The sequence below is a fragment of the Dermacentor albipictus genome, chromosome 1 (genome assembly GCF_038994185.2).
Source record: "Dermacentor albipictus isolate Rhodes 1998 colony chromosome 1, USDA_Dalb.pri_finalv2, whole genome shotgun sequence".
In the NCBI taxonomy this organism is placed as follows: Eukaryota; Metazoa; Arthropoda; class Arachnida; order Ixodida; family Ixodidae; genus Dermacentor; species Dermacentor albipictus.
Genome location: NC_091821.1, coordinates 243,377,824 through 243,402,215, shown reverse-complemented (window position 1 = coordinate 243,402,215; position 24,392 = coordinate 243,377,824). Strand labels below are relative to the sequence as shown.

The following is a 24,392-nucleotide window of genomic DNA, read 5'->3' as shown; positions in this document are numbered from 1 at the left end:
TACTCAACCTTTGTGACCCACAGGCGAAAGCATAATGTAAGGTTAGATAAAAAGTCAAAGAAAGTTGTACGAACCGGCGCACGCATAACCGCATGCACCTCGATAGAGTATGGTTAAATGCAATGTACTGCTAAAAAATATATGGAAGTCCTTAAAAGCCGATGTTTTCTGTGGTTAACGAGCATAACGTGTGCAGAGCTTAGAGGTGTAAAATCTGCACGTGTGTGTAGCCACCACAGCACACAAAGCCTGGGTCACGACGACGCTGAGATTAAAAAAGAAAAGAGAACGCGCTCCTGTTGTGGTCTACAAACAGTTTATAGGATGGACAGTTGGGCTTCATTAGTGGCTCTTATGCTTAAGGACTTGCTCATCTGCTTTTCCAGAGCTACCAGCAGACTCAGGAATGACTGGTAGTGTACACCGGTGAGCAAAAGTTTACGGACAACAGGGTCGCCGGAAAAACATAATTTCTTCGTAGTTAACATGCATAAACGGAAACTGACGAGTGCATTAGAAAATTCGTAATGCCAAGTTCGGACTGCAGTCTTTAATTTCAAGCTGCATTCACAGACAGAGCAGAACATTAGTTTTATCGTGCAGTCCCTGGTACGTATACTTTTGCTCACGGGTGCGCATATTGAGTTATTTAGAGATACTCCATAGATGACGATGATAATAATAATAATAATAATAATAATAATAATAATACGAACTATGTACATTGAACTTTATTAATCATAAGTTGATAGCAACACTACCCAAAAATAGGCCAAGCGTTTCTGTCGTGCCTTCAAAACTATGATGAAATTCTTAACGAACGTAGACCGAATTTCCAGCTTTCTAGCTTTGTAGTAAGCAAATCAGAAGGCATTTACTTCGTTAATGTTAGCGCCCAACCAAACACGTTCTATGTGAGATTGAGAACACTGGTTTTACACAAAGCTCAATTTTCGCACCTCATCTGCTTCAATCAAACTAGCAATGCATGTGAGTAGGCTGCGCTTCCTCACTGCACTCGTACCATAAAGTCTGGCAGAAATAACATTTAGTCGAAAACGACGGCTTAGCTGTGAACAGTTTTCGAATGACATATTTCTTCCAGACTTTCGTGCCATTTCACTGCCCCTGAATGCTTGATTCTTTCAAAAACACGTCATTCTATGGACAATACTGCAAGGATCTCTTGCCAGAACTAAGTGAGCGCGGTGGATTCAAGAAGTTTGGCAGGAGGAACGAAATGTACTACACCGCATACGATTCCATAATTGCTAGCATCACCACGCTAAGAGAGCGCATAAATATTTAGTCGCACCGATATCGTACCTCCAGCATGAAGAATGCACTCAGTGGTTTTTTCTCCGGCCTCATTTACGGCCTTGCAGACATAGCGGCCTTCGGTCGCGGGCATCATTTCGGTGATGTGCAGCATGCTCTTGTCGCTCAGAAGTGTTATTTTGTAGACAGGCATGTAGCTTGGCTCGATCAAGACGCCATTGTGGAACCATTGAACGTTAGGCTTTGGACGTCCCCGTACGGTGCACTCGAGCGTGACCGGGAATCCCAAAGGCTTGTGGTACGTGCTCTGCAAAGGCACCTCGAACCGCGGCCGCATACTCTTGAAGTCTGTAAGACGAAAAGAAAAGAGTGGCCGGCCGCCGAGGTTACTGAATTTTCTCAGAATGCCTTATGCAGAAAGGTACTTAGGTAACGCAAGGAAAATAAAAAACTTTAGCTCTCACCTAGACTCAAGCGATGGTCTGATCTATGTATCCGTCGCATGGGCCTCATGGAATTCAGATCTGCAATTAAAGATACAGGAGCGTCACACAATATGTCGTACGACTGTGGTTGTGCCCGTAAGATTGAGGTAGCAAAGTCCAGAACATTATTTATTACAACATTTCTTCAGAAAAAAAAGAAAGAGTGTGGAAATGGGGCCTGCGAAATGGGGAACATAGTAAATAATATGTGCTGTGAAACATGCCAACAAATGAAAGGAAAATGAGGACACAATAAAGATAAATTTCTTGTGCACCACCTGCGTCAAGAAATATAAGTGTTAATATAACTTCCTTGGTATTCTGTTCACACACGATTGATCATGGTCCAAACATATAGAAGAAATCCGTTTTAAAGCACTAGCACGTTTAGGTCACCTAAAGTATTCACTGCGCTCGTCCCCTAAGGAAACATAATTGCTCACTTATAAAACACTAGTATGGCCCATCTTGGAATACAGCTGTGCCATTTGGAGCCCGTGTTTGAAATGCGAAAAAAAACTAGAATCTGTCAGAAAAAGAAAAGCAATTCCATTTATATAACAGCGTTACGACAAGGACTTCTTCCCTTCTTTTAATCTTACCTCCTTGAACCTGTATTCCCTAACCGAATGGCAACGCGTAGAAAGTCCTAAACTATTTTACACCGCTATTAACACTAAACGTTGCTCATCTTTGGAATACATTAAGTTTGCTAAACCGTCTATTACCAGGAATTTTCGCCCTCTAAATATTGCACCTTTGTATACGCCAGGAATGACAAATTCAAATATAGTTTTTTTCCCCGATCCATCTAAATGCGAAACCAGCTACCCGATAACATTCGAAATTTGCTATTTGACAAGTTCGTTATGGCAATCACTGGTTGAATACCTTGTGATTCTTAGGACAATGTAATGTATACAATGTATATATGTCTGTATTATGGCCATGTTTTACTTTTCGTTTTTTTTTATATATCCACTGCACCTGTGTTTCGCTTTGCGTTAGGCACCTTTGATTTTCGCGTACCTCACTCCTGCGATAACCGTCTTACCGTTGTAGTATGTTTAAATAAACAATAAACGAAAAATTGGGATATCTGTATTGCGAGCTTTTCCCGGAAGATATGTAAGTTCTGTACATTGTAACCAACTTGTAAAACGGTGTTCAGAAAATCTTACAGTTTGACTGCTACAACTGGATATCGTTATATCAGGACTAATTTAATATGACCGGCAAATAATAGCATGCAAAACAAGGGACATGGTGAAAAGAGACAGGCAAACGAGTGCAAACCCTACATACCAAGTTTCTGTTCACGCTAGAAGCCATGCATGAAATGGCTGCTGATGACTTTATTCCATTGCTTAAACTACGATTCACTGAGGAACACACGTTTTGGACGTATGGACCGCTTGCTAAGAAACCTGTGCCCCAACGTGGCTGTTACATTCTAAATTTGTTATGAGAACTGTAACTTTGCTGTGCTTCGCTAATGCTTGAGAGAAATTAATAGTGTTGACACAAAATGACTGGAAGCATTGGCAGGCAATAATGCCCCCTAAATAGTGCGGGGCTTCTTAAGCATATACAGATTACTGTTTTTGTTAGTTTTCTCAGTCATGAGCGCAGACGAGAGCAAGCTTCTCATCATGGTTTAAGTGTGAAGCCCATAAACTGTCATTGCTCCATATATATGCAGGCTGTCGCACATCTTGAAGGCGGTGTCTTAAGGAGCAATCGCTCGTGTTCGTTTCTTCCGCATCCGAGAAGTTGTCCCCGTTTCGAACTTAATCAAAATGGTTCAACGCACCATAAAGCACAAATCTATTTTTGTCTGTGTTATTCTGATCGTAGCGTACTGCGTGCCTTTATCCTAATACCCTTTAGTTGCTCGACGTTTTCTTCCAGGTGTTTTGCCTAAGCTCTCTGCATATTTGTGACCTAACAATTTCTCCTGTCAATTTGGTTTCTATAGAAGTATAAGCTTAGAATTTTGGATCGGTCAGTGGCCCAAAGATGAAAAAAAATCGAAGCTTAGGGAAAGAATGGTGCATGCTGTCTGTGAATCTGTTCTATAGGAGCTTGCCAGCCTTGATAGTTGTGTCATATGGCATAGGCTTGACACATCTTTATGGGTTCCTGCTCATATTATAGTTATTTGTTAACTCCTTTCCTTTGCTGCTTGCGCTTTGGCAGATACTCTTGTTTTATGTTGTGAGCACTCTTGTCGCACATTTATTTCCCTTTTCTATAAAAATGCTATTTTCTAACTGCATGGCACATTCTTCCACTGTCGTTATATGCCGAGAGATTCAGCTTAGAATCACGCCGACACATTACTGCAAGATTAATTCCAAAATTTCTGATCACCATTATTCTACTGATTCGAATTCATTTGCTCCTCCCCGACAATTTTTTCGTTTCCTTGCCACTGGCTTTATTTCCCAATTTACTTTTGGGTCACCGTGCCCTTTATTATTTTATTTCTATTGGCATTACGCCTACTATATCTTGGTGGTGCGGGATTTCCCTCCCCTTCATTTTAAATTTCTTCTCATGCATGAGGGACCCCAAAGGTAACGTTGTCCGAACCAAACACGGCTACAATCTGTTGAACCGTGGTTTGAGAACGTCAGAGAATGAGCGTCAAAATGCTTGGCAAAGCAGCGTCTCTGTTGCGATATGACGTGCAGGCTTCGTGTCACACACTTGGGCTCACGTAATATGGCTTAGGGAACGAGTGTTTTCTGAACCTCAAAACAATGAGCTGTGGTGTTTGCGTACTCACCCAGCTGTATCAGCTCTGCACGGGTAGTGTCAGTACCGTAGCGGTTCTTGGCTTCCACCACGTATTCTGCAAAATCTTCAAGCTCTGTGTGTGCTATTGTAAGAGACGAAATACCCTGGGGGTCATAGTAGACCTGATATTCGAAGGAATGCCTTATCGGTACTCCATTTCGGTACCAGGTTATCTTCGGTTTCGGCATCCCGACAGCTTTGCAGTCCAACCTAAAGTAGAAAAATGCAAGCGCGTTTCAGTACTGGTCTGTCAAGTAAAAATCGTTGCTCGTACCAGTTTATCAAGCATTTGGGCCGCGATATTTTTTAGGGATGCCTTCCGCTCGATTCTATGCACTCTTATCGTCCACCATTCACGAACGGCTGATCCCATTTATAACGCGGCCTCTGACCACTGTCAAAGCGCGAAAAGAAATAGCATTATAACAGGCATCCCTATAAAATCGCCGCCTTGGTCTGTTACAGTGTGTTCTATGCTCTTACTTCTGATCAAGCATTGCTTGGTGAGAAGTAACATTGTTTCGAATATGAATATAAATTTGCAATAAATCGGTATAATCAGCGCTACACATTGTTTTCATCGTTATTGCTATGCTAAGGTAAATGGAGGACAAAGGCAAGTCATGATAGACGGACTGCTTGGGAAGGCTCTTCAGCCACCGGAGAAGAAAAACCACGATCTTACTGTGGGTGTGCGCACCGAACTTTCAGGGAATGAAAATAACAAGAAAACGGAGAGAACTAAACAGTTACAATGAACTTGAATAATTGTTTATGCTTATCTGCTATGTGGAATTTGTAGCAATCCGCAGAGCACAGTAAGTTCGCAGGTTATGTATTCGTAGGTTCACGAACATTCAGCCTAACGTTACGTTGTAATATCATTCCTCGGGATAGAGTTACGATAGAAATCTTGGTGCTCTAGGTCAAGCAAAGCTTCGCTCAGGAGAATATTTTCTTATTCTTAACGTGCATATCAATTGCTCTTTCAGGTGCAAGCTTTTTTTAAGGCCCGCCAAAGTTGGATGCTACAGAATTGTGCTACAACTCACGTTGCTGGCTGGCCCAATGGCACTATGACATCTTCCAAAGGTACAACCACAACAGGCGCTGAGCCAGGGTCTGACGTTTTCCTTCGCCCACGTTCCCAGGGTTGTACTGGCTCGTAGCATACGGGAATCGCTTCCTTGGGCACGCTTGTGGAACCTCGAGAGACCTTCTTTTTCCTTCGCTTATGATGAGATTTTCGAGGTTTGTGCTTGTCCTGTTTCAAGAGAGAAGAGAGCACGCAAAGCTGAATCATTGCGATGCGCCTGCATCATTATTTGTTTTTACTTTATCGTACACCGTCATGATAGCCACAACTACGAGCACATAAAAAAGTACGTACGCCTGGCATCCTCGGTGGCCGGCCGTCATCTCTAGGAAGATCTGGTATCCTTTCCATATCGGACTCGTCCATCTCCGAAACGCTGGGCATTGTGTCCAATGTGTCGTAAGATTCTTCTTGAGTGTGGTCATGGGTATGTGCAGTCCCGGGGGTGTCGTAAGTTGCCGACGCAACTTCGGAGTCTGGGACGTACTCGTACGCTGCAAGTGTACAAACAAGTGAATGATCAGCTAATAGAAGTAGCGTTCTCTGACGCTTCTTAAACGAACTGAGAGGTTGTTGAATGCAAAACCACCCAGAACTAATGATAAGCACGCATAAAACGGGATGGGGCGACACCATATTTGGTGCAGAAAAAAACAAAACGGATCTCATCTCATACCAGTCGCAACATTTATTTAGAACGATGCGTTGAGAGCCGTTACAGCACCCTCTCCCTAAAAAAAAGAAATAAAATAAGAAATAAAAAAGAAAGAAAAACATGGAAGTCGTGCACTGGCACATAAAGTAGAGACTATCAGCAGGGCAGCGAGTACGTATAATGCTAACGTGCACTTACATACAACTGAAGCCTGAATTATCGCGCGCTAAACATTATTTATATCTATGCGATTCAGGCAGACGTTCTACCGAAACTTTGTGTACATAAGCGAAACATTTTCTGAAGCATTAAACGCTGTGTCCTAATTAAACGCCTTACGAAGCCGATAGGTACTGCATCCAAGGAAGCACAGGGGAAATGACGTTAGTTTGTTTAAAATAGAGCGTCCAGTAATTCTAGGAGAGGGAAGAAGTTGTATTTATTTTCATATTCTTAATAAAGAGCGGGCAGACGAAAGTGGAAGACGACTTGCTGCCGGTCAGGCCGCATACAGTGCCGGCGGCTGTCTTCCCTGCACTTCCTTAGGCACCTATGTGGGATAATGTGCGACGTACCCTAGGCAACGGCGTTGTTCCCTAGGCATATCCGTCAGCGCCGCTCACTGCCGGGGCGGCGGATGCGGAATATCCACATCCGGGGCAAAACAAAATATCCGAAGCGAAATTAACGCTCAACTATTGGACTTCAAGCCTTGTGGCCATGTAAAACGATGCTGCATGGCTTTAGCTTGAGTGTAGCCGTTACAAAAGTTTGAATATGGCTGTGAGACGCATTAACGCGACTCCTTACAGGATCAAATGAAACATACGCATGGTGCGACATTGTGCAGGAAAAATACAAGCAACTAGGCTGTGATAATTGCGTTCGACAAAGTGTATAAAATATTTTCACTAATATGCGCTAATTTAATTAATAACACTAACATACAAGGTAAATTATAGAAGCATATCAACTGTATTTACTGACAGAAGGGCAAAAAGCGTTAAGCAAATGTTTATAGAATGTCAGATTTTCGTTTTTTATAGCTTTTTTTGTTTATCTACCATCGCCCACGAATATCTTAGAGGGAACCTTTAGCTCGGGACCAACTCCAATTTATCTTTACAAATGCGTCTTAAAGTTTGCTGAATTTAAGATAAAAAACTGAATTCTACCAACCGTGGGAAGCAGAATTTTTATTTATGGCCTCATTGCTTTGAGAAATATTGCCGAAAGTAGTAAGTTTACAGAATTGAAGCACAGAGCTTACAAATCTAACTCTGTACCAAAACCAACTATCATAGTTCGGCAAAATGCATGTTAGATTATCTCAAAGAAAGGAATGTGGAATATGAGTTGTTACTATGTTTACGGAAGTTTTGAAGATGTCCTACTACAAATTAGTGTTATAATTATGGTAATTTAGCGCAAATTCATACACGGACGCAAAATAACAGAGTGTACAAGGACGGGCACTGGAAGTCGGGGCATACTACGACAAATTAGCGCTACGATTCAAAGCGGTGTATAACACATGTTTTTCCACTTTCGATGCAAGTGCAGTTTATAGAATCGCGATATTTTTTTTGCTGATTTCCAGCGTTGTAAACATAACGCTTCAGCTTTTTAAACTTTGAGATTTTCCACAATCTTTGTAAAATATTATGGCCTTGATCAAAAATATGCTCAACGCAACCAGCAGGGTGGAATACGGCAGCACACTTCGAAACAGGGGCGTGCGCTGCCAAATTCCATCATGGTTAACCAACTTGCTCACCAGCAAACTTAAACAGTCAGCAGATTTTAACTTTTCTCTGAAATGCAACAAGCCTAATAAAATTTGGTGGTGTGCATGCCGAGCTAAACGATTGCTCCGCTCTCGTGCAGCTATGTAGGAGCTGGAGCTCCTGGACACCCCCCGTAATGTTTCCTCAGTTACGTGACAGGTCCTGGGACACGGTCGTAGATTGCTTACATTCCACGTTGATATGCGTCCGCGTTACGGCAGTTCCAGCTATGTTCACCGCTTTGCAGATGTATTCTCCCATATCCTCTGGAAAAGCTTCAGAGATGAACAATTCGCAGTATCCATCTGTCCTTTGCGTTGTCCAGACATCGGAGTTTTCTTTCACTTCTCTATCGTTGTGCAGCCAGGTGACACGTGGCTGCGGCTTTCCAGTGACCTAGCAGAAAAAAAATTGCGACCAATATTATGTTACATCATTGTCAAAAAACGGTGTTTCAGGTATAGAAGCGAATACTTACGTAAACAGAAAGCTTGGCTTCACCACCATCCATCACCGTCACTGGTGTAAGCTCAGTCAAGAACCTAGGAGCTTCTACCGCTGCACCCTCAACGGCTTCCTCTGCAAGGGTAAAACAGCCAATCTCTCGTTGTAAATGCTTTCATTTCCTCGCGTAATATCCCTGCTATTATTGCCCTTACCTTCCACCGTCAACTTGGCCTTGGAAGTTGCGATGCCAACAGGGTTTTCCGCTGTCACCGAGAAAGTTCCCGCATCATCGGGAAACACTTCCGCTATCTTGAGAGTCGTCCTGTTGCCTTCGTTATATATTTGAAAATCTCTAGAAGACTGTGTTGCAGGGAGAAGAAAAAAAACAAGAAAACAAATAATAGTATGTGAGGTGCTTGTTCTTAGTATTAGCACATCGTACACAGGCCACGGCAAAGTGCAACAAAAAAACGAAGAAAAAATTGATGCCTAAGGTCGTGTAACTATATTAAAGGCAAAAAAGAGGGTAACTGTTGGGTTCACTTACCTTAATAGCTTTCCCGTTAAGGTACCAAGTAAATGAAACAACTTCAGGGAACGATGTAACCTCTCCAACAAATGTAACTGGTGATCCTTCAACGACAGTTTGGGAGACCAAGTTTCTGGTGAAGAAGGGTGGCTTTAGCTGTGTGAGGCTCTCGGGTGGCGAAGGCGGTCTCATTTCTGTGGGCTCAGCTCCAGGTCCTACTTTGCTTAGTGGCGAAGTTGGCAGCGACTGTTCTTCTGTTAGCAGTAAGAAAAAAAAAGATGAAATGGCTGTAGTAAACTAGCGAAGAATCGTACGTTCAACCGATTAATTTTGCATAATGATGTAACAAAAGCAAAATTGAATCACATGCAACGCTAAGAATGAGCACAAACTTATATCAGTGTTCTAGCCTGATTAGGCGAAACAGAGCTGAACTCACCTGTAGCTATCACACATACAAAATACAAAACAAAAAAAAGCAAAAGAAAACTTACGAATAACACGAAGATTGGCGGATGTCGTTGCTCTGCCCGCAGGATTCTGAGCCCTGCACTCGTAGGGCCCAGCATCTTCGGGGAATAATTCAGCAATGACAAGAGAGCTCTTGAGGCCCTCAGACGTCACAAGAAAATCCCTGGATGACTTCAACAACTTTCCTTCAAAGAACCTGAAAAATAAGCAATCGTTTGTATCACACGCGCCTTCCATTTGAACTGAAAACATATCGTCGTGTCTGGGAGGTACATGAGTAAACAGGGGGAGGGAACTGACAATCTTACCAGTTAAAATCTGGGGTGGGCACAGCGTGAACTTCCACGCTTAGCCTTGCAGGCTCTCCCTCAGGGTAAGCCATGGGCCTAAGCGGCTGCACGAACCGCGGCTGCACTGACACGTCTGACGTTCCTCCGAAGAACTCCACGTCTGTGAAACAGTTAACACAGTGAAATGTAAAGACATATTCCAAGTAATGAAGCTCTCGTGTCTGCGCAAAAGTTTACCTTTTGCACACGTTATAATACTAACTTGTAAACATGTGGACACGAAGCCCGTTGCGTACGTTGTGTTATCGAGTTTTGAGTTTGGATGAAACACTCGTTAGTAAGAAAGAAAGGACGGAAGGAAGCAGCTTTTATTATTCAGTTCATTCAGTTTAATATTATTCAGTTTATTATGCAGAAAAGAGGCAGTTTTTTTATTATTTTATTGTTAATGTCAGGAAACAGTTTTCTTTTTAGCTCGTGATGAGATGGCAATGCGTCCAAAAGAAACAGTTGATTTATGGCATTGCAATATTGAGGGGATGCAACAGGATTCGGTTTACATTCTGTTTACATCAGACATACGGTACGCCTTTTTTAAGAGTAGGCAGTTCTTGAATATTAGTCGCAGTCCCCCGTCAGGTTCCCAATGGCAGGCTGCCTACCATGGTGTCACAGACAGTGAAGTTTATGCGATTGAGCAAACTAAGAAAACGCGCCTCCTGATATACGCGCTGCACAATATAGAACTTGTTCAGGTTCAACAGGACGGAAAGCAGGGCGAGTATAGTAGTATTCATACCGCCAGTGCAATAAAACGGGATACAGTACGAGCGCTTGATGTGCGCCATTCTTGCTATGCCACGTTTCGTTACGAGTTCAGCTTCACAAGCTGCTTGGGGAAACGAATTAAGACCTGCTAGTGAGGGTCAAAAGGAGTCGTAATGTCTCAATCTGCGAATGTTCACTCCCATATTGAAGTTCTCGAACATTTTAAAGAAACAAACACAACGACAAGTGACTACGCATTCAATCGAGACAGTTCGCACATGCCGATGCGGTAATTGCAGCTTAAGTAAGGATATGAGTCAAGGCAACGTAGTTAGCTAGCCTTTCTCAATGGGCTTATCGGAGAAAAACACATTTTTTACTTCTTTATTTCTGTGTCACCAGCCTTTATGAGAAATAATAAGCAGCATACACACCTCATTTGTTCATTTGAGCCCGGCTTTCCTTCAACTATATACCTCTTATTCGATCATGCGCGCCCACTTGCAAGTGCCAAAAAATGTTTTCCCACTTTATGACTTACCGACCACAGTGACAGCCGCAGACGTCTCGTCTTGGCCGTACTCGTTGAATGCTCGGCACGTGTACAGGCCCTGGTCGTCTGGGTAAATCTCCGGAATGGTAAGCGAGACTAGGCCTGTCTGGGGATCGTAGTGCATTTGAAAGTCTTTCGTGTCTTTAACTTCTCGTCTGTTTTGAAACCATTTGATCTGCACAGGAAAAAATACAAAAGAGGTTCTGGGGCCAGCTTCAACCAAGCGTGTTGAATATCATCAGCAATACACCAACACCCCGATCTGCATGCGTCATGCCTCCGCATCGTTTTAAAGAGTGTTTTTTTCCATCGGGCCTAATTCCGGCTAAAGCTCGCCATTGTGAAATATATTCACTGTCGCTAAAAGTCAGAACACTGGCAAGAATCTTCAATCGGTGTTAGTTGGGAAGATCAGAAGCGGCGCTGTGGTGCTGGTAATAGCGTTTGGTTTATACAGCTTATTACTATCGGTGGCACTATGAGTGCAGTACATTCGGCATTGCAGGTGAGCTCGTCCTTGTTTCGCAGTCTCGACATCACCTGTGGTTTCGCGACGCAGAAGATGGCGCACACTGCTGCTCGAGGTGCTACGTGTTACGTTTGCCTTCCCGCATGGTTCACACTGGCTGCACTACAGCCTCGGTGACATTATGTGACAGCAAGCGACTTGCATGTCGCAATATAATGTTAATTTATCTAAGTGGCTGGTCTGCAATCACGCAAAGCTACTGCTTCAGGTAGATATATCTTTCCTTACCACACCTGCTGGTAACCTGGGCTGGAATAATGTAACGATTCAATTACAATTCATTTTCACTTCGCGTTTCGTCAGTGACCCGACCCGCCTACGTTATCACCAAGATCGATCGTCGATTTACGACAGATGATAAGAAAGAAATGGAATCGAGTGAAAGGAATCCCTACACCGCACCGGCCCTGGTTGCCACGTGCGCAATCGGCAGGCGTTAGCGCCGTTCCCCTCTTTTAGCATAAAAATAAAATAAAAACGCGAGACCCACTCGCGCCGCTCTTCAATTTTTTATGTAAGCTCAGGAACACAGTTTTTTCGGTGAATTGTCACATGATTTTGCTGAAAAACGTATTTTTTCTGTAAGTTGTGACATAATTTTGCTACATCTCCGTCCCGAAGAAATGAAACATTCTTGTCCATTTTCAGTGGTAACTAAACACACTGTGACAGAAGTGACTCATATGCTTCAAAGACGGTAGATAAAATCCTTGCGCTCCCAACTGTCAATATTTTTATGTTATTTTATTGTGCGACAGAGTTTTAATTCTCACGACAATACGTTCGACATGGCCACATTAAAAGCAAGGAAACAAAATAATGAGAGCGTTCTACTTAGGGGAAATCTCGTTGCAAAAAATATCAGCCTATTGCGCAACCATTAACTGCTTGGTTTGGTCGTGCTGTTAACCGAGACAATACTTTCTATAATCGCATGTCGTGCGTAGCTACAGTTTTGCACGATTGAACAACTGTCCGTATGTTGGCGCTAACAACACCGCTGTCCTGAGGTCAATGTTTAGAACACAGCTTATAAACCGCAGTAAACCATCATACATGTATTGGCTGGCTGCCGACTACTGTACAGCGTAGAATCGCGGGAGAGCCATCTGTGGCCGCCACAGGCTCCAGCTGTTCGATGAACCGCGGTGGCTCCTTGCCTCCTGCAAAAAAAAAAAAAAAAACCCAACAACGGAGATATTCTCAGCGTGCGCTCTACGTTGATGCAGGCACGTCAGAATACGATGTGCTCAAAAGTCCAATGTTTGCACTGTGAAACACAGAGTCGCGGTAGAGCGTCAGGCGACACTGACGGCGAAACAGCTCCAGCGATACATTCACCGTATGTGACACGAGGACTTACTTCAAGGAGTGGTTTCGCTCCCCTAGAAGACGGATCTCAATAAGAAGCAAAAGTCTGTATATATATATTATGTCTCTTGAATGTGGAAGCAAATGTGTCCGAAAGTGTCCGTGGCCACAGAGCACCACGTGAATTTTATTTCACCGTCTTCGCCGTGAAGAAACAACAACTATAACACTAATAATAATAGTAATAAAGCTGCTCAAAGCCCGGTGACCTTCGTATTTCCTGTCTTTGTACTGCACAGCCTGCACGCTCATCGCCGAGCGGTTGGCACACGAAATCGTAATCAGTAAACACAAATTAATAATTTAAGGACATTTAACTACTGTAGTGCTCCTCTCCCTTCTTACCTACAGAAAAGGAATTCCGCTTTTCAACCGCGAAACGAATAGATTAGCACATCAAGTTCAAGTACAAGTTTATTTGTTGTTATTGCATGTACCAAAAAAAAACGACCTTAAATATTATATACAGCATCAGGACGTCCCACACTAAGAAACTGCCAGGGGACTTCCTATCATTAGTGGGTACATAGGAGTATTGGGGTATCATGCACGTAAAACAGAGCAGCCTGCACTTTTTTCACCAGCGCAACCTTGAAAAACTATCCTTCTTCATGTCCTTTTCATTGCTTTCATCGTATGTTAATAGGCGTTACGTACGGCTCACCGTAGACAAAATTTATCGAGTGAACCTCGTTTGCGGATGTAACGTGTCGTGATGCGAACGCACGCCCGTGCATTTTCTTAAAGGAACTACGCTCGACGTGCAGTGGTATTAGGATAAGCCCACTCACACATTTGATTAAACAGCCTTCTGGATCGGCCCGCTTTATATTGTGTTGACTCCAACTACGAAGGCCGGTCAGTGTCCTGTATAATGCTAGCGCATTAAAGAAATTAAGGTGCCTTACGCTTCAACGTGGGCGCACTAACCATCGTTCGGATGGTTGCAGCAGTTCGGTAGAAGCCGTACGATGTATTTGAGATGTTTGCGTTGTTCTTACCGCTACCCTCAACTGGACACACTTTAATTCCAGAGGAAAATGAAAGAAAAACATATAGTGCTTACATTAAACACTGCCACCATAGAGGCGAGAAAAATTCGCGGCGGACGGCTTCCTTGAGCAATATGATTGAGCGTTTTGTGGCTTACCTTTGACCTCTAGGGTGACCTGAATGCTCTCGGCTCGACCCCAGCAGTTCGTAGCGACGCAAACGTATTTTCCAGCATCTTCGACAGTCACGTTACTGATGGTGAGTGTGGTCGTGACTTCTTCTTGCGAAATGGGTGTTGTGCTCACCACGATGTCTCCGATGGTTGAGCTGACGGGCCTACCGTCTTTGTACCACGTAATGTCAGGCTGCCGTAAATGAAAACAGGAATGAGAATCATCTGGTGGCAACGAACTAAAGAAAAGCACATAAAAAAGTCAGACAGGAAGAGTCTTTTGATAATATTGACGCTTGCGTACAGAATACACTGGGCCGGTATCCACGAAAAGCTCTTACGCCAGAATTTTTCGTAAGAGAAAGTTCCAGCCAATCCTGATTCTCAATATATGATTAACGAAAGCAGCAGGACAACGGCAAGGATAACTTATGAGCGGAAAGCTTTGTGAAAGCAGCCTCTGAATACATAACTGCGACAATTTTATTGACGCTACACATCGGCACACAAGGTCGTTGTTTCATAAACTGGTATCGAGGAGGCGTGGGATCCCTAGCTGGTGGTTTGTGCATTGCCGCAAGAACGTTCTGCAGACACCCGCGCAGCTTTCACGGAATAACGTATTTTGGAAGTCTTAACCTCGTGCAGAATTTCGTGTCTCCTTGTCTCCGTTTTAATAATTTCGACTGACGGGCTCCCTCACGTCTCCGGGTTTCGCATCCCGCTTTCGTTTCCCGCTACTTTTCTCTTCACATTGATTTCGTGGTTGCTAGAACGCCCCTAACACGACTAAGGAGGCGACTAAGCGTACAACTATCCTCTTTGCTATTGCGTTGTCTTAGTTTGCTCGATTTTAATGTCTAATTCGGAACCAAATAGCCCAGCAGTGTACGTTGTTGAACGTCTCCAGTATGAAATTTTTTCAAATGACTGTACTATGTATTTTGGCTTACATCTGGAGACGACATGTATGAACCGCATAATTTTCTGAACGGCCGAATTGTCAGGTATTGCTGAAATGCCCGTCGGTGCTCAGAATGCTATAGCGAAAGGCTTGCAGCAAGACGGGCACAGTGCTGCAAGCCAGCCCTCTACGGGATGGGCGCATTATTTCTTCAGGAATCAGCGATATGCACAAGTGATTGGCGCCTGCCAGTGTGCTCATATATGGACGGCACACGCGGCGGTGCTCTTTTTATAACAACTGCGAGGCAGAGGCCGGATGGCGTTGCTGTTTCCCTCACTGGATTAGGATTTGTCGTGTGACGAAACAGAAATCGTAATTGATCTGTTCGCGATTCTCCACGACTACGTCGAAAATATACGACATAAGGTCGAAGGTTTATTTTAGACCACTACTTACAGCCGCTGCAGTGGCTTGGCGGCTACGGTGTTGCGCTGCTAATCAACATGTCGCGGGATCAAATCCCCGCCGTGGCTTTTGCATTTCGCCGCGGGGTCGAAATGCAAAATCGCCTCTGTCCCGTGCATTGGGGGCATGTTAAAGATCCCCTGGTGGTGAAAACTAATCCAAAGTCTCGTCTCCCGCTACGGCGTGCCTCATAATCAAATCGTGGTTTTGGCACGTAAAAACCCACAATTCATTCATTCAGACGACTATTCTTTTCTCATATAGAATAGTGGGTGCAGAGACATCCTGTATTAAAATTGCCTGGATTACAATTTCGCATGTAGATCATACATCATCTTAGCTGTGAGCTTACTTTAGTGTCATGCAAAGGCTGCGATTTTGTAACGCTCCTGCAGGAAATTAAACAACAACCGTAGTATCTACTCTGCGCGTGCCAAAAGCGTGAACGATGGTGTGCATGCTTTTAGCTCAAGCCCAATTCTATGCCAGCGCTATTCGTAACATGTTGGTGTATAATTGTCGCGAAGACTGACTGATTATTCCTAGTTCAAACTTGCTTCTATTTTATTTATGGGTTGATGGGCGTCATGTGCTGTGCTCACCGTACTTGCTACGTTCACCGTGGCACCTGCACGTATGCCGTTACGCTGGGTGGTACTTGCGCGGCATCGAGTGGCTCGAACTTCCCGATTTACACGGCCACGCAGCCGTGCTCAGTGAATGCATGTGCAATAGGGTTGCGTAGTTTTCTTTTTCTCATGGCACATTGAAAGTGCCCAGTACGCGACTCTGCGCACTCATCTATAAGATAGCACATAGAAAGATAGATAGAAAGATGGCACACTGTTACATGTCCTTTCTCAACTGGGCGCTGTAACTTACCGCTGGCGAACCAGTAGCGGTCGCCTTGAAATCCACCTTGTGGCCGGGCTTGGCTGAACGCGACTCGGGCTGCTTGGTGATCTGCGGGGCCATGCCCTGGGGACCCATGACGCGCACTGGTTTTTGCTCCGCTGTTTTTCCTGCAACAAGACGCGACCAGCTTAGCTCTGCCAATCTAACCATATGTGACAGGCGCGACTCATGGCTGGTTCGAGCCATGGGTGGTGGCAGAATTTTTGGTTCAGTTCTTTTAATATCTTTTAATCAGTTGACACGCCAACAAAGGCTTTGATGACGAAAGGGTCTGGAATGGAGAGCACTGAATCGCTCTACGACAGAGCCGGGGAGAAAAGAAACAATGGTGACTGTGATGTCGGTTGCGAAAAATTGCCTATCTCTGTCTCAGTGTGAATTGATCCCTTTAATATGTCATTTCCACACTCACTCCTCTATCCAACCTCCTACCATGCTCTTTAGCTAGGAGACCGTGATCACACACACCTTTAAAAAGAAAGAGGCCCAAGAGCAACACTTTCTAATAAAGATTACCATGTATTATCACCATCACAACACGACTTGTGCTGCGGCATCTTTAGTGCGCCGAATCACTAGTATCCCACAGCTGAAGCGTCCTGGGACGATTGTTGTCTATCTTACGTATGTTAACGACTTAACTATTAGTGACAAACCAATATGTATTTTACATGCAGATGACACGCGTCTGCGATTTAAAGGCAACAATGGAAAAGTTAAGTACGTGGAGTGCAGCAAATTTCTTGCTCATCAAAAAAATATATATATATATAAGAAGAAGTTGCACTATTGTACGTACGGCAGAGCTCCTTCTCGTTGGATCCTCGTTGGATTACTGAATTGCATTATAAAATTGCTAACTGCTGTGACAACACTAAAAGGAACACGTGCTGAGATTGTGACATTATCTCTGTGATATGCTACTTGCCAAAATGTATTGGTATGCTAGCGAAGTTTTGATCGTATCTCACTGTGGTAAGCGAGCTAAATATCTATAATATACTGTCCTTATATTTGAGTCATCATGTATTGGTCCGGGGAAATACTGCACCATAAGCGAAATACACGTGCTACGAAAAAAAAAAAGAACAGCGCTTTATGCAGCTAATGTGGATATTTTTACGACGTAGAAACTGGGGAACTTTTCAGACTTAACAACAATCCCTTATTTCTACAATTGCTTCTTATCCATTAGTTTAAAAAATCGGTCTGTAATTGCTAACACACTTATTTGTAGTTCTTATCTCTCAAAAGGAACACGACGGTTTATCTATTTGAATGCAAAAAAAATTTGGTTCTTTCAATTCTGCTGCACCTGACACGGACACCAGATGCCACATGATACAGTTCCTTTGTTACTCAACAAACTAATTTCCCACAACAGTTGGGTTGAAAAATGCAGCGTACGCGGTATTTGGGACATTTTATGATGTGACCTCTTTCTACTTGCCATTGTTCTGTGAAAGCTGATGTTTTTTTACTGTTGGTGTATTGTATAAATTGAAGTTGTGTTTTTAAATGTCTGAAATAATATGCACGCGCGCATGGGAGGCTCGTCTGCCATCAACTAAAATGTTTTCACTTTTTGCTCGAGCCTGCCCATATCGTTATGGTGTAAAGAAATGGAACTTGAACCTAGTATATGGAACCTGACCTGTCGTCTCAGAGGTGACGCCACTTTAACTTTAATGTGTTTGGCAGGAAGTTGGTTAGAGCTCTAATCATGTCACCACTTCTGCATTGCAATAAATCTAATCACGGGCAATCGCGGTCTCCGTATTAGGTCCGCTGTAGCTCTACAAAATAGCAAATAACTACAAGCGCATGCGACTTCTGCTATGAGTTAGCGATATTCCAGACGTTGTCAACCTAAGACACAACTGTCACTATCAGGTAGGCTTCCAACGCAAAAAAAAAGCCCTGGCATTCAGCCAGACTCGCTGATCGACTCTGTGGTTTTGAGCCATGACTTCTCTTTAAAACAAATATCTTTCTTTGCCTCTTCGCCCGCTTTCTTTATTGGCGGCAGTCTGTGGTTGGCAGTAGTTGATGGCCGGTGGTCGGACTTGCGAAACAAAAGGACCGAGGGAAAGGGCGCCAGGTTGCGGGGAGAGGTGGAATGGAGGGGGAGGGCAGGGGGCCGTCGCTTGCGCGTTTGTTCGTTCGGGCTATTCGCGTGCATTGGCAATCATCGTCCATGGTTACTGCACATTTTTTTTGTATTCGAATTGTGCCTCTGAGTCTTCCGACAGCCTCCACCTCTCAAAACTCCGCTGTATTAGAGTGAAAGATGCCGTATCGCCTCTTCTGGCCAATTCACGTACATGACTAAAAATAATACGAGCAGTTATATAAAGGCATTGGTTTCCGCTCTCGGTGATCATAATTGGTCGCGCTAAGCAACGATAGCCCGAAGCATCCACCTTATCCTCTGCCACCTTATCCACCTTATCCCCCAGGTATCCAATCGTGTACCACTTCTCTGGAGTTGAGTGATCGCTTGAAAAAAAAGAGGAAATTCATGCATCCAGGCCCACATTAAGCAAATGGGCGTTCAGGTTTTCTTGAAGTACCGTGAGATGACGCCGTAGGCTCCATCTGCGCCGAGCAGGAAGCAAGTAAAATGGCATCGAATAGTGCGCGCGTGTCATTTCGTCTTCGCCTGATAAGTAATTTTTTTTTTCGTGAAAGCGTAAGCCAGGACAAATTTCTTACCACTGCGTTGATGTTGAAAAATTTCGGCGCATGTTAACACGTATTTCAATTTGAAGTTTTAAAGGGTGCATGAGTTAAGAACTTGTGAAACATTGAATACCCAATGGGCACCGTGGGACTGGATTTTGCCGTTATGATATTAAGCGCGGTACCTAAGTGGCGAAAAATTCAAGCTGTTCTGGAACAAAACGATGCCGATTCGGTCGACTGTGAAATACAGAATTTTGCTGGCACGACATGCTAGTGTTCCGTTTTTGCACATATTAAAAAAAAACATGACATGCTGCAACCGCTAGGGGTCAAATAAAGTAACATTGAGAGGGTGAGGCTTTCCTCCACAAGTGAAACTTGATATATTATGATGCAAGGTAATAAATGCCAAGGGGCTTATCATGATGCAGGACGCTCCAGTGAAACGAACCAAGATTGTGCCAGTGCAATCTGATGAATTCCGCTACGACCTCACAGTGCGCTTCTCTAAGGCGTCCCGTCACAGGTCAAGTTTCCAAGAAAAACTATGGACAAGTGCACGAAGTGTGTGGGCTCACTCTGCCTTCAGAATCGCCACATTGCGTTATCTAGTCTTATACCGGTTGAGACCCTGAATAGCGAAATGGTTGCCACAAAATGTCCTAACTTCTACTGCGCATTTATTACTTTGAATTTCTGCGCGTTCTTTGTACCGCAACAGTCCAATGAAGAAGTTTCACCAAAGTAGTCAGAAAAGTACGGTCTTAAAATTGAAGAGGTGTAAAGCTCCTTCACTCTTTGGGCGGATCCTACATACCTAATGCACACCGTTGCCAATTTATTCGCATTTTCTTTGTTATTGTGAGCGTCAGCACTCATACCATTTTACTGGATGGCAGTATGGTGCTACTATCGTTCAACCACCATGTTGATAATATGTAGTAGATGTCTTGATCATTGTCGTCATCGAGGAAGAACCTTGAGGCTTATTTTTTTATTTCATCTGGGAGGTCCAATTTTGTTGTCTGCTTGCTTGACAACATTCCTTCTCAGCAACTAAAAATGTATGGCCTAAAATTATAAATATTGCAATGAGAATTTCAAGGTCGTGAAAATAATGACTGCTGTTCAGCGCATGTGTATTAATAAATCTCGGTAATGTTTGAGAATAACACTTACCATAACAAGCTGTCCCTGACACTGTAGACATATTTTTTCCCTCATAAAACTTTGAAGAAGTCCGTTGGTAGCACTTAGAGGAAAATGGAGCTAATCATTTTCAAATAACGCAACGTGCGCCTGTTTGTCGATGTCTTCTGAGAAAAGGGTAGAAAACAGACACTTGTTTTTGCGACAGCGTGTTTGATTCTGCAAGCCACGCAATGCATGTTCAGAACAAGCCGAAGGCTCCTTTTGAAGGCAAATGAGGTAGCAATGAATGAAAGGGCCGTCGGTGAGAAAACATGGAAAAATATTTACGTATTCCCGGTGATTATTCAACTCACTATTAAAAATTAAATTAAACGGCATAATAGCCTAATCTAACTAGAGAGCGACGAGAGACAGTGTATTAGTAGTCATGTAGTGTAGTGTACGTAGCAGTAATTTATACAATTTCAGATAAATTTCGGCTACCTGGAGCTCTTTAACACACACAAAAAAAATATGCACACCCAACGCACATTTTGGAATCTGTCGAAGCGATTCTTTAGTGAAGCGGGCAATGAAATTGTACAAATTTGCCCCCTTTTTAATTCCTGCATCTTTGGCATAAGGCGCTCGCGCATGTGCTCTTGCGCCCCCGTGCTACGCAACGTGACAACTCTTATAGTGGCCTGTATTTCTTTATTTCTTCTTATTTATTTCAAATACACCGCCCGCTTCATTGCCAGTCTGCCATTGTGGGTCTGTGCCGTACTATGCAAATCATCATTATCATCAACACGTGGCGATTGTCTGAAAGGGGAGCTGGCGTTGTCACAATAGAAGTATACGTGTGATTGTGGCCTAATGGTTAAAAGAATAGGTGTAGAAAAATTTGAGAGGTTTGCTTTATTAAAGGAATTGTGCTCTTGATGACGTATACGAGTATTTGTTGCAACCAGGATATATCATTTGCTTTATCACTCAGGGATTCCGTAGAAAACAACGCAAGCAGCCTGGGCACATTACGGGTAGTAGTGATAGTACTGCTACCTTCAGTACCAGCAATTCGGCAAGACAGCAAGCAGCAGCAGCTACCACCCAGCTTTTAAACGCGCCGTGTTGATTGATTGCTTCGTACTTTGTATATGCGATCGTCCTGGAGGAATGGTGCCGTGATTGTGGCTCATTGTTCGTATCGTCTCTTGTTGAATAACCTTTTTCTAAACACACAAGAACTCTGCTCTGGTGTCTATTGCCATGTTAATGCCGCGAATTGCTGTCCTCTGTTGATTTGATATGTTGTGTAAAGCATATTAAGTAAATATGTCTTTCCCGCGGTCAGTAAAGTCCTGGAGGCTTCTAGAAGGCTTAGTTTAAGAATACGTTCTTACATTCCGCCTCGTTGTAAAGCGGCCATCACCACCGCGTATCAGGCACGCGACTTTTTGCTCAGCAGCAAAACTCCATAGCCAGTGAACCGACGTGGTGGGTCAAATTATTAGATTACATTGCGATAATTTTCAATCTTCCTTTTTATTGCGATAGTAATTATATGGACATCCAGACGCATTTATGCCGTCGCCGTCGACACCGGCGTCGTCGTGATGTTGCGTATAAAGTCCAAGGGCTATAACATCGTCGCCACGCGCCCTATGCTGTAGTGAAAGCGGGCGAGGGAGAGCCGACGGTGGAGGCTCAATCTCGCTTGCGCAAGGGAGGTAAGTGGGAAGGAAGCGCGCTGTATTCCGTCGCGCGCAAGTCACTGGGGGGAGGAGAGGGAGAGGAGAACGACGACTCGGGCGGCTGCTACGTATGGTGTGACCACGTGGGCCCCATCTTGAAAGCGATCTGCGATGGGGACAGAGTCTAGTTGCGACGAGTGCTGATAGCTTGGCCTTGCGCTGTGTTCTCGCCGCTTAGTTCGCGTTGAAGCGAGAAGCAGCACGAAATTCAATTCGCTCGCTGCTGCTGCCGCGCTTCCTCACTCTGGCGTTTTGACAGCGAGTTTCCGCGGTCATCGAGAGAGATGTGTCCATGTGTGCTTGTGCGCGCGTGACACCGTGCTTGTTAACTTAGTAAGTGAATATTAACAAATTTATACGGCTGATGAAACTACCATCCTTACTTCGTATAGCTGTCTACTAATTTGCTGTCACGTTGGATGCTTCGCCTTTCGGGCGAAACTGCGACTTTCTTATTTACTTATGTTTTCCATGCTAAGCTGATTCCATGCTAAGCTGACTACATAAGCTTTCTGATTTTGTCAATTACAAGTGGCGAACAAGCATTTCATATGTAACTAACTTCAGAGGTTCTCCTTTATACGTTATAGCGACAGAGGCGTGCTTGCGTCGTGAAGCCAACGCTAAAGAAACAGACGGAACGCTCAGCAGAAGTTTGCCTCTTCGACTAATTCCGTGGCCACCACTGGCGGGTGTTGACACTTCGTGAGCTGTGCAGCATGGAGTAGCGGCTGTGTGAAAATCCCCTTGGCGCTGCACATGTCGGCGTGAGTCTGAGCTCGCTACAAGAGCGCGCGATGGCGCAGCTAAGCGTCGAGAACGAGCCGAAGAAGCTGAACTGCGAAAGCAGCAACGCGACAATGCGACACGGCAACGTGTAGAGAGGCACCTGACTGCACCCGACTCCATCGAATCAGTCGAAAACACTTGTTTGTCAATTTGCTCGCTCAGGTTTCGGCCAGTTTCGTGGCGCGTGCACACTGAGCCTAGTATACGCATTGATGCAGGCCTTACACGCCTGAAGAAAAGGGGAGTTTCATTTTTGCTCCGGAGTGTAAGGTTCCGCGAATGCATGCGTATTAACATATGGCATGTTGCGTCCTCTCGACCAAGGTGTCCGCAGGAAAAAAGCTAAACAATATTTTCTGTCATGGTATCTTTAAGTGTCAATGGCTTCGGATATTATGGCATAACTCTGCCTCTGCTTCTTTGTGTAGGCGGCGGCGCCACTGCTGCTGTTCGTCGCGACGTTTGAGTAGGCACGAGTTCGAACTGGCTTTGTTGTCGTTCTACGAACTTAAACTTATACCGTTCTTTTTACATTTGTGCGATTTTTTTCTCTAAAATTATTTTGAGCAAAAGACCTGTGGCGCATAGGTCAATTACATGTCCGCAGAGTGGCTTTATGGAAAGGCGGGCACAGCATTCGGTGCCTTCGCAGCAGTGATGTTTTAGAGCAGCAACATTTAATGAATTCATTTAATATGTAGGCCATGGGGCCATGTAATATCTTTCTTTATCTTTTTCCATTTCGTTTTTAATAAAGACGTTCCATCACTTACTGAGATAATAAAAAATTACAAATAGCTATTTTATTATTTTACGTCATCTGTCTGCGCTACGGAATCTAAGCATATCATTATGTAGGGCTGTTCTGAATTCCTCTAACGCGATTCTGCTGTAATATTGTAGCCACCCCACTGTTTCATTGCCGATACAGACACCTTCCAGTGTCTTCAAGTGGGGACCCATGTGGTAATTCCTGCGTGCGCCAATTGATCCGGGCCACACGTGATAGTTGCGCAGCAGCATGCCGTCTTAAACCAAACCGAGTATGCGTAGGCTCCCCGAGCGCCAGTCATGTCAAGCAAAGGTATCGTCGGGAGGACTCGTGCTTTTGGGCGGTGTGAGTCGTGGATTTATTATGGTATAAGCAAGCCCGTGCTCGTTTGGAGAATTTGACAAACTAGAACACACCTTCGATTCTCCAGTGAAACGTTGCTCTCAAATCGGCAAAGAAAAGCAAATCATACAATTTGTTAATTACTTAAGCTACTTGTTGCAGAAGGTCTCGCACGTTTTGTCCACCCGAACGCAATAAAATGTTCGGCAGCATGTTACGCTCCTGTAACACGTGCAGGCGAAAGCCTGCTGCACACTTGGTAATGCGCCGTCTCGCATCATCGCGTTGCTGATTTCGCAGTTCGGCTTCTTCGGCTCGTTTTCGACGTTAAGCTGCGGCTTCGCGCGCTCGCATAGCGGGGTCAGACTCGCGCCAACGACGTCTCTCTTCGACTTTGCGTTGC

At 44.1% G+C, this 24,392-nt stretch overlaps 1 protein-coding gene across 1 annotated transcript in view; it reads right to left on the bottom strand.

Moving 5' to 3' along the window:
• LOC135907952 (titin-like) overlaps positions 1-24,392 on the bottom strand; it is a 284,982-nt gene that overhangs the window by 146,990 nt on the left and 113,600 nt on the right. The window contains 15 exon segments of the mRNA XM_070522096.1: positions 1,327-1,626; positions 4,555-4,775; positions 5,618-5,829; positions 5,956-6,155; positions 8,292-8,499; positions 8,582-8,682; positions 8,763-8,910; positions 9,098-9,333; positions 9,574-9,746; positions 9,859-10,000; positions 11,150-11,336; positions 12,747-12,853; positions 14,212-14,419; positions 16,481-16,620; positions 18,918-19,012. Coding sequence (XP_070378197.1) covers positions 1,327-1,626; positions 4,555-4,775; positions 5,618-5,829; positions 5,956-6,155; positions 8,292-8,499; positions 8,582-8,682; positions 8,763-8,910; positions 9,098-9,333; positions 9,574-9,746; positions 9,859-10,000; positions 11,150-11,336; positions 12,747-12,853; positions 14,212-14,419; positions 16,481-16,620; positions 18,918-19,012 — 2,678 coding nt within the window.